A 13,386-nucleotide genomic window follows, 5' to 3' on the forward strand; every position below is an offset into this window, starting at 1 on the left:
GATCCCAGAACGCTGGGATCATGACCTGAGCCGAAGGCAGCTGCTTAACCAACTGAGCCACCCAGGCGTCCCCAGACTTGCCAGCTTTGATAACTGCAAGAGACAGTATCTTCAATCCACCCACCATCGGCCCATCGAGAGACAGAGAGAGCTGTTTCTCTGGAAACAGCTGGAAACCCTGAGTGGTCCAAGGGTCTGGCCAGGACTGCAAAGTACTGTGATCATGCTGAGCACACAGATCCACCTGACATACAGATGACGAAAAGCAGAGACAGCCTGGAAGTGTGGCTGAAGAGACAGGGGACATCACATGCCACCTGACACAGGCAGGGACCAGAGCAGACGTTCCTCTCTGCCCCCAAGTGAGAGTGGGCAGGAGGTGGGGGTGGTGCCCTCAGCACAGTGAGGATGGAGAGCAGCGTGCCTACTGCAAAACACAGGCCCAAGCCCCGGAGAGTCCTTGGAGCAATAAATGCCACTTGAGAGTAAAGAACATGCGCCTGGACTTCTAGGAATTCATACAAAACGGTGTTCTGGGAGGATGAGGAGACCCTCTTCTGTGAGGGCTGACCACAAGACATTCCTGGTGTCCGGCAAATGAGGCACCACTCCTTCTTCACTGCTCTGGGTTCCTACTGCGGTGAGATTGCAGCAGGATTGGGCAGACGTACAGTTTAAACCCCATCTACTTCCCCTTTTAAAAACAAAGGTGTTTTTTCTCACTTCTTCCCCATCACCCTCCTCCTCCTCCTCTCTCCCTGCAGCTCCTTCCCCGGAACGAGACCGCTGGGAGGCCAAGGGGAGAAGGGGCAGGGCTGGCGATCGATCTTACCTTGGCTTCGGAAGTGGGCTCCAAGAAGCACAGGCGGTTCCCGAGGCCCTCGGCTGCCAGGCAGAACTTCCTTTGCTCCTTGTGAATGTTCGTGATGCACTGGAGAACCACCTCGTCTTCCTGCCAGCAGAACAGACACATGCGTGTGAGCGAGCGGGGGCCGCCTCCCCACAGGGAACCAGGTCCCCAAATCACCTTGCTCTACCGTTATCAGGTACACTGGGAGGTGCAGGCTTCTGCGTGTGATACCGAAAAGGGGAGTCTGCTCTTCACATGGCCGTGCTGAATGCCTCCCCGAGTCAGAATTCTCAGCTCTGGGGTGGGGTCCTCAGGAGCAGGTCCATGTGTGCGGGACCCTCACTGCAGCATGACCCTCACTGCTGGAACACGGGAAAGGCACGCAGTCTGGGTGAGCGGACAATTTCCATACTGGGTGCATGAGAGTAAGTTAAAGCCATCTCCAGATAAACGACAGAAATGGGGCAGTGAGATGTGACTGAGGAGAAGAGAGACAACAGCAGAGATCAGGCAGAGATGGGATCCGTGAAGGGAAGGTCCATTTGGCATCAGGCTTGGACGAGGCAAGAGCCATGTTGTGGGGGGGGGGGGGGCAGGGATGGGGGTGCATGTAGTAGGTAACACATTTGCCAGGGATGCAGAAGGAAACTGGGGATGGTGATAGGAGAATGCGTCCTAGACATATGGGAAAGGACAGCTGAGAGAAGCCTGGAGGGTTCACATGGGGAGGAGCTGAAGGTCAAGGAGGGGAACCACTCGGAATTCCAAAGGAGGGGGACCTCTCTCCCATGCATCCCTCTCAAAAGCAACCCTCCTGAGTCTTCAGAGACCTTGTTTGAACAGCAATCCTCTCACTGATGGTCCAGAAATGAGGCCAACCTCTATTTACACTTATGTGCTTACCTCCTGCACAGCCCTGCCTGAGACCGAGGAAAGCATTTTCCTTACCATTCCTCTAATCTGTCAGTCTATGCCCCCACTCTCCCTATCACTTAACTTTACCTTTGGGTTTCAAACACCAAAAACATTTGCAGGTGTGGTTGAGTTAAAGCAATGAGAGGGGGCCAGGTGGGGCTTCCTCCCTAGCAAAGGCTCTCCTGTTCCCCCATCTCACCCCAACATGCCCTGGTGTTAGTGTACATCCTGGAGTACCAGACAGGCAGACCAAACAGAAATGGAGTCACATGGAAAAGTAAAATCCTTCCACCTGATGGGAAGATAAGAGATTCAATAGTAAGAGATCCCCAGAGAAGATGTCTGCTGGTACCAAGAGATTGTTCAGGGGCTATAGGAAAAATGGGAGAAGCCACAAATCACAGACATATGAAAAGATTGGGGTGGGGGGAGCTCCACACTTTCACTGGCACAGAAACATCACTGTTTATCATTAAATTAAGTCAGTAATAAATTCAAAACCTCTGCTTATAGTGAAGTCAGCATTCATGGTCTTCTTTTGAGTTGAGATGGAACAAAACTCCAGAATAGCACTATGCTCTCAGAATGTGGATTCAGTGAATTCTCTGAAGAGAATGAAGTTTTCCCTCAGGTGGAACCTCCCCCAGCTCCTGTGGTGACGGGAGGTAATCACATCCTCCCAAAGGGCACAGGAAACAAGGGAGTCCTCTCAGGTGTCAAAATGACTGAGGGGCGCTCTGTGCACTGCCAAACGGGTCATGGGAGTTATGTCGTCTGTACAGCAATGACAGTCCTTCAAACACATAATTTTACTGTCCAAAAGGTCAAGAGGACCCCCTGAGTAATATTTAAGTATCTCCCACCTACACACAACTCACCAGCGAAAACAACAACAACCACCAAACCCAGGCATTTAAAAATCACAGGAGTGTGTTACAGACCAGACTTTTCAGGAACGGGTGAAAGTAGAGTTTTCTCTTCAGCTTGAGTTGAGGACACTTCTTACCATGCCCTCATATTTTTTCACGTGGATATATTACCTATCCTTCCAAGCTCAGCTCGAATACCACAATCCTTTACGAAGCCTACATAATCTCTCCTTTATCCAAATTTCCATAGCAATATCACCATACTCTTGCATTATGTTCGTTTACATGCATGCCTTATCCCCAGCTATGTGTTTTGAAATGGCTAACGTCTACTGTTCTCAGACTGTACAACAGGCCTGTGCTCTATGTATAATAACCAGGTGAGTTTCACCCCAACGCTATGGTGTTGGTACTTTTGTCACCGGCACTTGACGAAGGAGGAGCTCCTGCACAGAGCCGTTCAGTAACCTGCCTCCAGTCTCACTGGTGGAGAGGGGTAGAGTCTTGAACCCGATCCGGGGAGTCTGCATCCATGCTCTTTCTCCCAGCCCTCTCAGCTGGCTTGGCACCCCTTGAAGGCAGGACCCACATCGGGTTCATGTTTATACCTGTCAGGACACTCGTTGGCATAACGCCTTATGTACAACATACACGTGGCTATAATTCATTGAATGTGTATGCTTCTGGCTTTGTAACCCTAGTTAATTACAAATCCAGTGAAGAAAACTGCTTCTCCATCTAAGCTGGGAACATAATGTGTTTGGTAAAAGCATGTTGACTGACTGAGATTTTTGTTATTTTATTTTTTAAGAAATATTTCATTTATTTATTTGACAGAGAGAGACAGCGAGAGAGTGAACACAAGCAGGGGGAGTGGGAGAGGGAGAAGCAGGTTTCCCACTGAGCTGAGAGCCTGAGGTGGGGCTCGATCCCAGGACTCCAGGATCATGACCTGAGCTGAAGGCAGATGCCTACTGACTAGCCACTCAGACGCCCCAGAATCAGAATTTTAAAAAGAGATTTGTCTACTCTCACCCATGTAACAATAATTACTGCAGAAAAGGTTACTTTTCACTGATGAGTCAGAACTGAATAATCTCATGAGAACAGATGCTGACATAAAAAAGTAGAGAATAAGCAATAATAATGAGTCTTTGAAGTCCATTTCAGGAGTTTTTTTCACTTCCGTTACTCAGTTGTAATTATTGATAACATTATCAACTATTCATTCCACACCACACTGCTGAGAATTCCCCCCAGGTTATTTAACATTAACGACAACACAATCGCTTTAAGAATGAGGATACCAAGGGTCCTAGGAATCAGGCAATGTTAATCAGGGAATATTTAATGAACAGTCATTATGTGCCACCATATCACAGCATCTCAGTTTTGTGCTTATAACTACCCTGTAGATACTAATATCCTTTCTATTTGTAGATAAAGAGATTGATGCACAGAGAGGCTAATTATTTTGCCTAGCCCCACACAGCATGTAAAAAATAGATTCTAACCTTGAACCTTGGGACTCTCTGAATCAGGAGCCTGCCCTTTTCACCATGATGCCCAACAGTCTCCCAAGAGACTGACCTTAGTAATAGGTCTGAATTCACATCTCCCTGATTTCAAGACCCATGGTAGTAGTGTCGATAAAAACAGATAACTCCCAGCCCCCTCACATGGCTGTACAATATTGAAGAGTAACCCAATCACAGAGCACAATGCCAGAGAGAACTGGAGAGCTGAATAATAATAAACTATAATGATATAATAAACAATATTTTAAATATATTATTTAATACTTAAATATATAAGATTTATTTATAAATAAACAATAAAATAAATAACAAAAATAATAAAGAAACTTCTCTGTGCCCAATGACTCTAACACAGGAAGGGGTGTACATCGCCCCCAAACTTGTAAGAGAGGGGGAGGAATGATCATAATCCAAGGTCTCTCATCTGCCAGCATCCCTCCAAGCCATGTGGTTCACAAGCGCCAGCTATGCCTGTCAAAGATTCAGCTTGCAGTGGTGTTGAGTGATTGTCCCTGAACAAGGATACACGGCCTTTGGCTCTCTCGGCTTAGATTTCATATTATCACAGGTCATCTCTGATGAAGTAAAGTTCTTTCTATTCTCCTCCAGCTGAAGGACCTTGAACTTGAAAACCAATGGAGCTTGCCTATTCTATCCCTACTGCTTCTCTCTCACACCCCGGCTCCCAGCCCAAGAGTGACAACAACTATGTTTGGAGCTCTTTTGATGGCTGGGGGCACCTTGGCTCCCCTTCTTCTCCCTGGGTCATTTGCAAAGAACCCTTTGGGATGAAACAAAATGGCTGACGGTCCTATTTAAGGGAGATCATTAGGCAGCTGATGACAGCCCTATAGTTAGATCTGCACATCACTGGTACCAAGAAGCTCGTGAGCAGGGAGCGCGTGGGACAGGGTGCAGGCCAGCAGATTTCACCATCCACATCCAAGTGCAGGCATTACTGCAGAGGAAAATCCATAACCATTTATTGCTTTAAAAAGGAAGATGTGTCCCAGCCACTCATCTTGAACATCCGACACTATGTTAGGAAACTGATACAGTTAGAGCTCTGAACTTAATATATGCAGACATGGGTGAGAGAGCTCATTGTCAGGCTTTACCCCAAAGCATCTTTTAAGTGAAAAATAAGTGGACCCTTGAGACAATGAGCTTATCCCTCAATTATTTCACAAGGATTAATGGTAGTGGTCTACTCTACATTCTAATTATCAATCATTTGGACTATTTGCTTGCTTAGACTCTAAGCTCGTTGGAAGCAAGAGCCTCTCGCTTCCCTGCAAAGCCTCAGTCCTGTGTATAGTGTCTGGCACAGAGTAGAAAAGTCGAAATATTTGTGAGTTTATTGAACAAGTTATATACTTTGAAAACTATTAACAAAAATGCTTATGCATAAATTTTGCATATAAAAATATTCATTTTCTTACTTGTAGGGTCTGGAATACCAACATGGAAATAGTGGAGATTATGTAGAAGGAACTGGGATACCCTGCTTCCACAATGGCCCCATGGGACAAATACTTTTTTATCCCATTTAAAAATTTTTGAAGCTAAAGGTTATCGACTGAGGGAGGAGGCCAGTTAGTTCAATGTCCAACTAGTAGAAGCTGACATTATACTGTGTCCCTAGGGACAACCTTTCTACAGTTTTTCACTTGCAGTTGTCTGTTTTTGATGTAGTATGATTACACCTTTGGAACTCCTCATTGTTTTTCTAATCTCTCAAAAATGAGGGATGGTTCCCATCTCTCCTTCCTTACTACTCACTGATAGTTGCAAAAATGCAGTAAAATGGAATTTTCGGGATCCCAAGCAACAAAGTTGATATAGTTTATTGCCCCTTCCTTCTTTGAAAACTTTCATTTGGCTCATAAGGTAGACTTTCTTTTGGTTGTCCCCTCTCTTCACTAGCAGATCCCGCTCAGTCACCTTGGCTGGCATGCCTTCCTCTCCCCCTCTCTGCTGCTCCCTAAGACTACTCCCAGCCTGTTCCTTTGAGTTCTTTTCTTTACCGACTCTCCCCTCCTTCATTATCTCATTTGCTGTCGTGGCTTTTAAAAAACCACGTGTACATGAATGACTCTCATGTTTCTATCACCAACTTAGGCTTCTCCTCGGCACTCCAGCTTTTATCTCCAGCTGCTTAGTATCTCCAAATCCAACTCCTGATGGGTCTCCCCCGAGAATCTTCCCAGAGACTTCTCTGTCTCAAGACATGGTAACCCCTTCTTTAGGTTCTCAGGCAATAAATAAAGAAAAAAAGTAATTAATTAAAATAAAAACTGGAGTCCTACTCAGTCCTTTCTTTCTCTCACCTCACATCCACACCAGCAACAAATCCTACCCATCCAGCCTTCAGAATGGATCCAGCTGGCCCACCGTGCAGCCGTCTACACCATGTGGCTTGGGTATCAGCTCTTGGCATGTTTCCCCCTCCTACTTCTTCTCTCCACCTCTTCTCTCTCCCCCCAGAGACTTTTAAAACCTGAGATAGGTCATCCCACTCTTTAAAACACTCCAAGGGCTCTCTGTCTCACTCAGGAAAAAGGCAGAATTCTTACTATGGCCTGTGAAGTACTAAAATTAGGCCCAAGTCTCAACGACCTCTCTTATATCACCCTTGTTTGCTCAGTTTCAGCCACACTGGCCTCCTCTGAGGAGCCCCTGTTTTCGAAGCGAGACCCTCCCTCACCTGCTTTGTGCTCACTGTTCTCTTTGCCCAGGATGCTCTCCCCCCAGATGCCACCAGGGCTCCCACCTTCACTTCCTTTAGGTGTCTGCTCCATGTCCCCTCAGCAGAGGGGCCTTTTCCAATGACCCAGTACATAACTACACCCTCATCCTCACCCTGTGCTGCGCATCTTGCTTAATCAGCTTTCTTTTCCAACCAGCACATACCACCTAAGAATATATGTATCTCTTAGTTCTCTCCTCCTTCATTACAATATAACTCTCCTAGGGGCATCTGGGTGGCTCAGTGGGTTAAAGCCTCTGCCTTCAGCTCGGGTCATGGTCTCAGGGTCCTGGGATCAGGCCCCGCATCGGGCTCTCTGCTCAGCAGGGAGCCTGCTTCCCCTTCTCTTTCTGTCTGCCTCTCTGCCTACTTGTGATCTATCAAAATAAATAAATAAAATAGAAAATAAATAAAATATAACTCTCCTAGATACGGTTTTTCTCAACACTGCATCTCTAATGCCTGAAGTTGTACCTCGTACACAGTAGGCACTCCAACGGTCGCTGAATGACAGAGCAGTCGTGTTGTTTCTTACTAAATACAGCTCCCACAAAAACCTAGGTGTTCATCACACTCTTCCATTGCTTTACGGGAAGTGACCAAACAGTCCTCAGACTCAGCCGGAACTGCTTGCTTATGTTGGAGACTGACCAGTGGAAAAGGCACCTACGGCCTCCGGGGCCCTTTCTGTTCCAGCAACTGGAAGATGTGTTCTGCTTCCTCTTCATAACTTTCCTCACTGCTGAGAAGGCTGAGTTTGGGGTGTGATTATAAAAACCATTCAGCATCACCCGAGGCTTGGTCTCTTTGGAACCTGCAGAGAAGAGGGCCAAGGGGAAAGCCTTTCCCCCCACTGATTAGGGGGACAAACAGGCACTAGGGTTTACACATGCATTTAATTCCTTCTCAGATAGATCATGTTGCTATTAGATACGGAAGAATGCAGTGACCCATGACATGTTCTTCTAGAAATAATGGTCAATTACTAAAATTTTTCCTATTCTCACAGGACAGAAAAATAATGATCTAGTTGGTACCAAGGGAATCTCTGCCTCCACAGGAAGGTTTCTATACAATTTTGTTTGTAATGTTGATATTTTGAATCCTTCTCTCTCACCCGATGAGAACAAACCAGGTGAGTGACCAGACCCCAGTGTATGCACTTTACCCCTTGGGTTTCTTTCTTCCTTAGGCACATCAGCCAGGTTGAAGAACAAATGGGAAAAAGCTGGAATGCTAGAGCAAATCATGGTGTTCAGTGTCTAACCTAAAAGGGATAGCAGGGCTCAGTTATGGCAGGAAAATTTAGGTCGCTGGATAAAACATTGATCTGAACCTAATTTTAAGAAGGGGATCTGACCAGGACACTTCAACCTCCCATGTTCACATTATAAATGCTGATGAGTTTGCTCTGTGTCCCCATCTTGATGGGGTCTGAGCACCGTGACCTGAGAACCATACAAAGAGCATCCAATTCTGATTCTACTTTGGTACTACCAAGACCGTGACGAATTGTGCAATGATAGTCACATTTTTATGTTATTACATCCATTCTTTATTTTTAAGTCAATTTCCTTTATCTTTGATTCTGGGATCTTTGGCTTCTGAAGTGAGGTATCACACCTTCCCTGGGCCTTGCAGTTCACCCATGACAGCCCACCCACTTGTAGGAAGACATTCTAATAGGACCTCCAGTGAGGGGAGAGGGCCACAGTACCACCTGCTTTTGTTTCTTGGGAACAAACTAAGTATTGAGATTCCTTCTACTAGCGTAAGAGACTGCCTCAGACTGCCTAATTTCTAGAATATTTCCCTTTAAGACTTGTAGAGAGGGATGCCTGGGTGGCTCAGTTGGTTAAGCAGCTGCCTTCGGCTCAGGTCAATCCCAGCGTCCTGGGATCGAGTCCCACATCGGGCTCTTTGCTCGTCAGGGAGCCTGCTTCTCCCTCTGCCTCTGCCTGCCATTCTGTCTGCCTGTGCTCGCTCTCTCTCCCTCTCTCTCTCTGACAAATAAATAAATAAAATCTTTAAAAAAAAAAAAAAAGACTTGTAGAGAAAGTAGACAAACTAAAACTAAACTAAAACAAACTAAACTAAAAAACTAAAAAAACAAAAAAAAGACTTGTAGAGAAAGTAGACAAACTAAAACTAAACTAAAACAAACTAAACTAAACAGGACACAAACAAATACTCTGCCTCTATGCGTAATCAATCCAATTTACTGACAGATGTTGCAAAATCCAAGAGCAATGACAAAGTATCTAGCAATTTCCATACAAAATCTAATAGCGAGGGAACACTGTGTCTTTTTCAGAAAGGATGCTTGATGAAGTTAGTAGATTGTAATGAAATTTATGGGCTGAAATTTAGATAAGTCTTTGAAAATAGGTCACTTAAAAGCAAAAGAAGTGTGTTCATAATTTAATTTTACATAAAGCCCAATTAACTAGTTAAGGAAGGAAGGAAGAGGGAAAGAAAGAAAGGGGAAAAAAAACAGAAAGGAAGGAAGGACAGATGGACAAAAGAGAAAGAAAGAATGAATGACTCCATCCATTTTTCCAAGCCCCATGCAGAATTAAGTCATACGTTTGTTTAAGAAACATCTGTGTGTCTACTGGTGTGCTGGACTCTGTTTCATGGCCTGGGGTGCAGAGGTGAACAAGTCAGGCCACACATCTGCCCTCCTGGATGTCCCATTCTAAGTTGATGACTCTCCTGTAGTACACATGGTCACAAATGTGTTTTGGGGGACAGTGGTTTAGATAGGATATAATCTAGGACCAGAAGAATCTGAGTGGGACAGAGACAAGAACCCAGGGATGTTTGAGTGACTTCTCTTTCTTTTCTGAGACTTTCTCTGCCCCAGGATTAGCTCCTGTGTATGTTTCTATCATAAACCTCACTTCTCTGCATTGTAACTCTTGGATTTCTTATCTAAATCCCTCTTACCAGAATTTTTTCTGCTTAGAGGGAAAGAACTATATCCTGCTCATCTCCATCTCGTCTGTGTTATATCTCTAGTACCTACCATTTGGAGCAACAAGGTCAAAAATTTGTTGAATGAAAATAATGAAGGCTGGGACAAATATTGGATCAAAATATTGGGTCAAATCTCAGTAAAAAGCTGTAGACCAGGGGCATCTGGGTGACTCACTTGGTTGGGCGTCTGACTCTTGGTTTCGGCTGAGATCATGATCTCAGGGTGGTTGGACTGAACCAGGCATCTAGCGCCAATTTTAGTGTGGAATCTTCTTGGGATTTCATCTCCCTCTGCCTTTCCCCAGTGCACATGTGCTCTCTAGTTAGTAAAAATCTCAAGAAAATAAAAATCTGTAGACCTAGTGTAACTGACAGGATTCAAAACCAGATACCATCAGAAATATATCCACACTTACATGGTCAATTGATCCATGTCAAAAAGGCAAGAATATACAATGGGGAAAAGACAGTCTTTTCCATAAATAATGCTGGGAAAACTGGACAGCTACATGCAAAAGAATGAAAACTGGACCATTTTCTTACATCATATACAAAAATAACTCAAAGTGGATTAAAGACCTAAATGTGAGTTCTGAAACCATAAAACTGGTAGAAAACATAGGCAGCAGGTGCACCTGGTGACTTGGTTGTTTAAGCCTCTGCCTTCGGCTGGGGTCATGGCCCAGGGTCCTGGGATAGAGCCTTGCAGCAGGTTCCTTGCTCAATGGGGAGCCTGCCTCTCCCTCTCCTTCTGCCTGCTACTCTCTGTCAGGTGGATAAGTAAAAATCCTAAAAGAAAAGAAAAATAAAACATAGGCAGGGGGCACCTGGGTGGCTCAGTGGGTTAAAGCCTCTGCCTTCGGCTCAGGTCGTGATCCCAGGGTCCTGGGATCGAGCCCCGCATCGGGCTCTCTGCTCAGTGGGGAGCCTGCTTCCTCCTCTCTCTCTGCCTGCTTCTCTGCTTACTTGTGATCTCTGTCAAATAAATACATAAAATCTTTAAAAAAAAAAACAAAAAAACAAAAAAAAGAAACATAGGCAGTAATTTTTTGACATCAGCCTTAGCAACATTTTTCTAGATAGGTCTCCTCAGGCAAGGGAAACAAAGGCAAAAATGAACTAATGGGACTCCATCAAAATATAAAGTTTTGCATAGCAAAGAAAGTCAACAACAAAATAAAAAGGCAACCTACTGAGCGGGAAAAGATATTTGCAGATGATAGAGCCATTAAAAGGTTAGTATCTTAAGTATGTAAAGAAATTCTACAACTCAACACCAAAAAACAAATAATCAAATTAAAAAATAGGCAGATAACCTGAACAGACATTTCTCTAAAGACAACCAGATGGCCAACAGACACATGAAAAGATGCTCAACGGCACTCATCACTGGGGAAATTCACATCCAAACTACAATGAGAGATCACCTTATACTTGTCAGAATGGCAAGAATGAAAAAGACGCGAAATAAACAAGCATTGGTGAGGATGTGGAGGACAAAGGAACCCTCATGCACTGTTGATGGGAATGTAAACTGGTACAACCACTGTGGAAAACAGAATGGAGGCTCCTCAAAAAACTAAAAATAGAATACCATATGATCTGGTAATCTCACTACTGGGTATTTACCTAAAGAAAATAAAATCATTAACTTTGAAAAATACATGTACGCTTATGTGTATTGCAGCACCATTTATAATAGCCAAGATATGCAAGCAGCCCAAGTGTCCGTTGGTGGAGGAATAAAGAAGATGAGGTATATCTACACAATGGAATATTATTCAGCCCAAAAAATGATACCTTGTCATTTGTGACATACTATGCTAAGTGAAATAAGTCAGACAGAGAAAGACAAATACTGTATGATTATACTTATATGCAAAATCTAAAAAGCCACAAATGAACAAAGAAACCAATAAAAAATGACATTTTTAATATAGAGAACAAACAGGTGGTTGTCAGAGGGCAGGTGCAGGGCAAGGGGCTGGCTGGGTAAAATAAAGGGGATTAAGAGGTATGAACTCTAAGTTATAAGTCATGAGGATGGAAAGTACAGCATAGAGAGTATAGTCAGTAATTCAGTAATATCGATGAGCACTGAGTAATGTATAGAAGTGTTGAATCATGTTGTACACCTGAAACTAATATCACACTTTATGTTAGTTACACCACAATTAAAAACAAACAAACAAACAAACAAACAGATACCATTAGAAATCCTAAGCCACACCTCATGAACACCCAGAGGATTCATGGAAACCAAGCAAAGCTGGTTTCTCTTAACAAGAATTCTCCTTGACACATGTTCTGGTGGTAGGACTCAGAATTCAGCTCTCAGAATCAAATCTGGGGTTAAAAGTTGGTTATTGTGTGCAAAAGTTTCCCACCCCTGAGGATTTGGCAACCATCTTCCTACCCCAGATCTGTGAAGACCCAGCACCCAGGGAAGGCATGTTGTGCAAGAAAGCAGCTCAAATATAAGGAAGCTCCACCAGGCACTGGTTTCAGCACTTCACAGCTCATACAAGCCTCAAAAATCTCTACTCATCAGGGGCGCCTGGGTGGCTCAGTCATTAAGCGTCTGCCTTCAGCTCAGGTCGTGATCCCAGTCCTGGGATCGGACCCTGCATCGGGCTCCGACCCTGCATCGGGCTCCCTGCTCCATGGGAAGCCTGCTTCTCCCTCCCCCTCTACCCCTGCTTGTGTTCCCTCTCTTGCTGTGTCTCTCTCTCTGCCAAATAAATAAAATCTTAAAAAAATAAAATCTTTAGTTATCAGTCTTCCTGTGCTACAAGCAAACACAGTGAGGCTCAGGCTCAGATGTGTTAAGTGACTGCTCAGAATCAGTGGCTATTCCTTTTGTTCATCCATTATTCACTCATTTATGAAGTATTTGTTGTTATGGCCTATTATACACGCCACGCACTGCTAGGTCCCAGGAATACAAAAATACATCCAAGCTAGCAAGTGGGGATTTAAATCCAGTTCTATCGGTCTCCAAAGCCCAAGTTCTTCTCACTGCATCACTTTGTGGGGAGCATTTCAGTAGTTTTAATAATTGACACCGTTCCCATTTAACTGCTGCTGATTTTTCAATGTCTCACCTTGTAGGGTCTTGTGGGGGGGGGGGGGGGGGTTTAAGCTGGAAGGTTTTAATTGAAGAGGCATTTTTTTTTTTTTATATAAGATAAAAATAACCAACTTTTTGTGGCTCATTTTTTTTTTTTTTTTTTTTTAAAGATTTTATTTATTTATTTGACAGAGAGAGATCACAAGCAGGCAGAGAGGCAGGCAGAGAGAGAGGAGGAAGCAAGCTCCCTGCTGAGCAGAGAGCCTGATGCGGGGCTCGATCCCAGGACACTGAGATCATGACCTGAGCCGAAGGCAGCGGCTTAACCCAATGAACCACCCAGGCGCCCCCTGTTTCTGGATCTTATATCAAGTAAAAACACCATTTCAAGCTCCAAGGCCACTCTCCGTCCACCA

The 13,386-nt window shown here is 44.4% G+C and overlaps 1 protein-coding gene across 1 annotated transcript in view; it reads right to left on the minus strand.

The window, feature by feature from the left end:
• LOC111159558 (ryanodine receptor 3) overlaps positions 1 to 973 on the minus strand; it is a 353,621-nt gene extending 352,648 nt beyond the window's left edge. Inside the window, exon 1 of the mRNA XM_022522093.1 lies at positions 833 to 973. Within this exon, the coding sequence (XP_022377801.1) occupies positions 833 to 973 (141 nt within the window). The remainder of the gene's footprint in view (positions 1 to 832) is intronic.
• Between the last annotated feature and the right edge of the window lie 12,413 nt (positions 974 to 13,386).

This window comes from Enhydra lutris, unplaced genomic scaffold (genome assembly GCF_002288905.1).
Source record: "Enhydra lutris kenyoni isolate GAN:26980312 unplaced genomic scaffold, ASM228890v2 scaffoldscaffold4, whole genome shotgun sequence".
Lineage (NCBI taxonomy): Eukaryota > Metazoa > Chordata > Mammalia > Carnivora > Mustelidae > Enhydra > Enhydra lutris.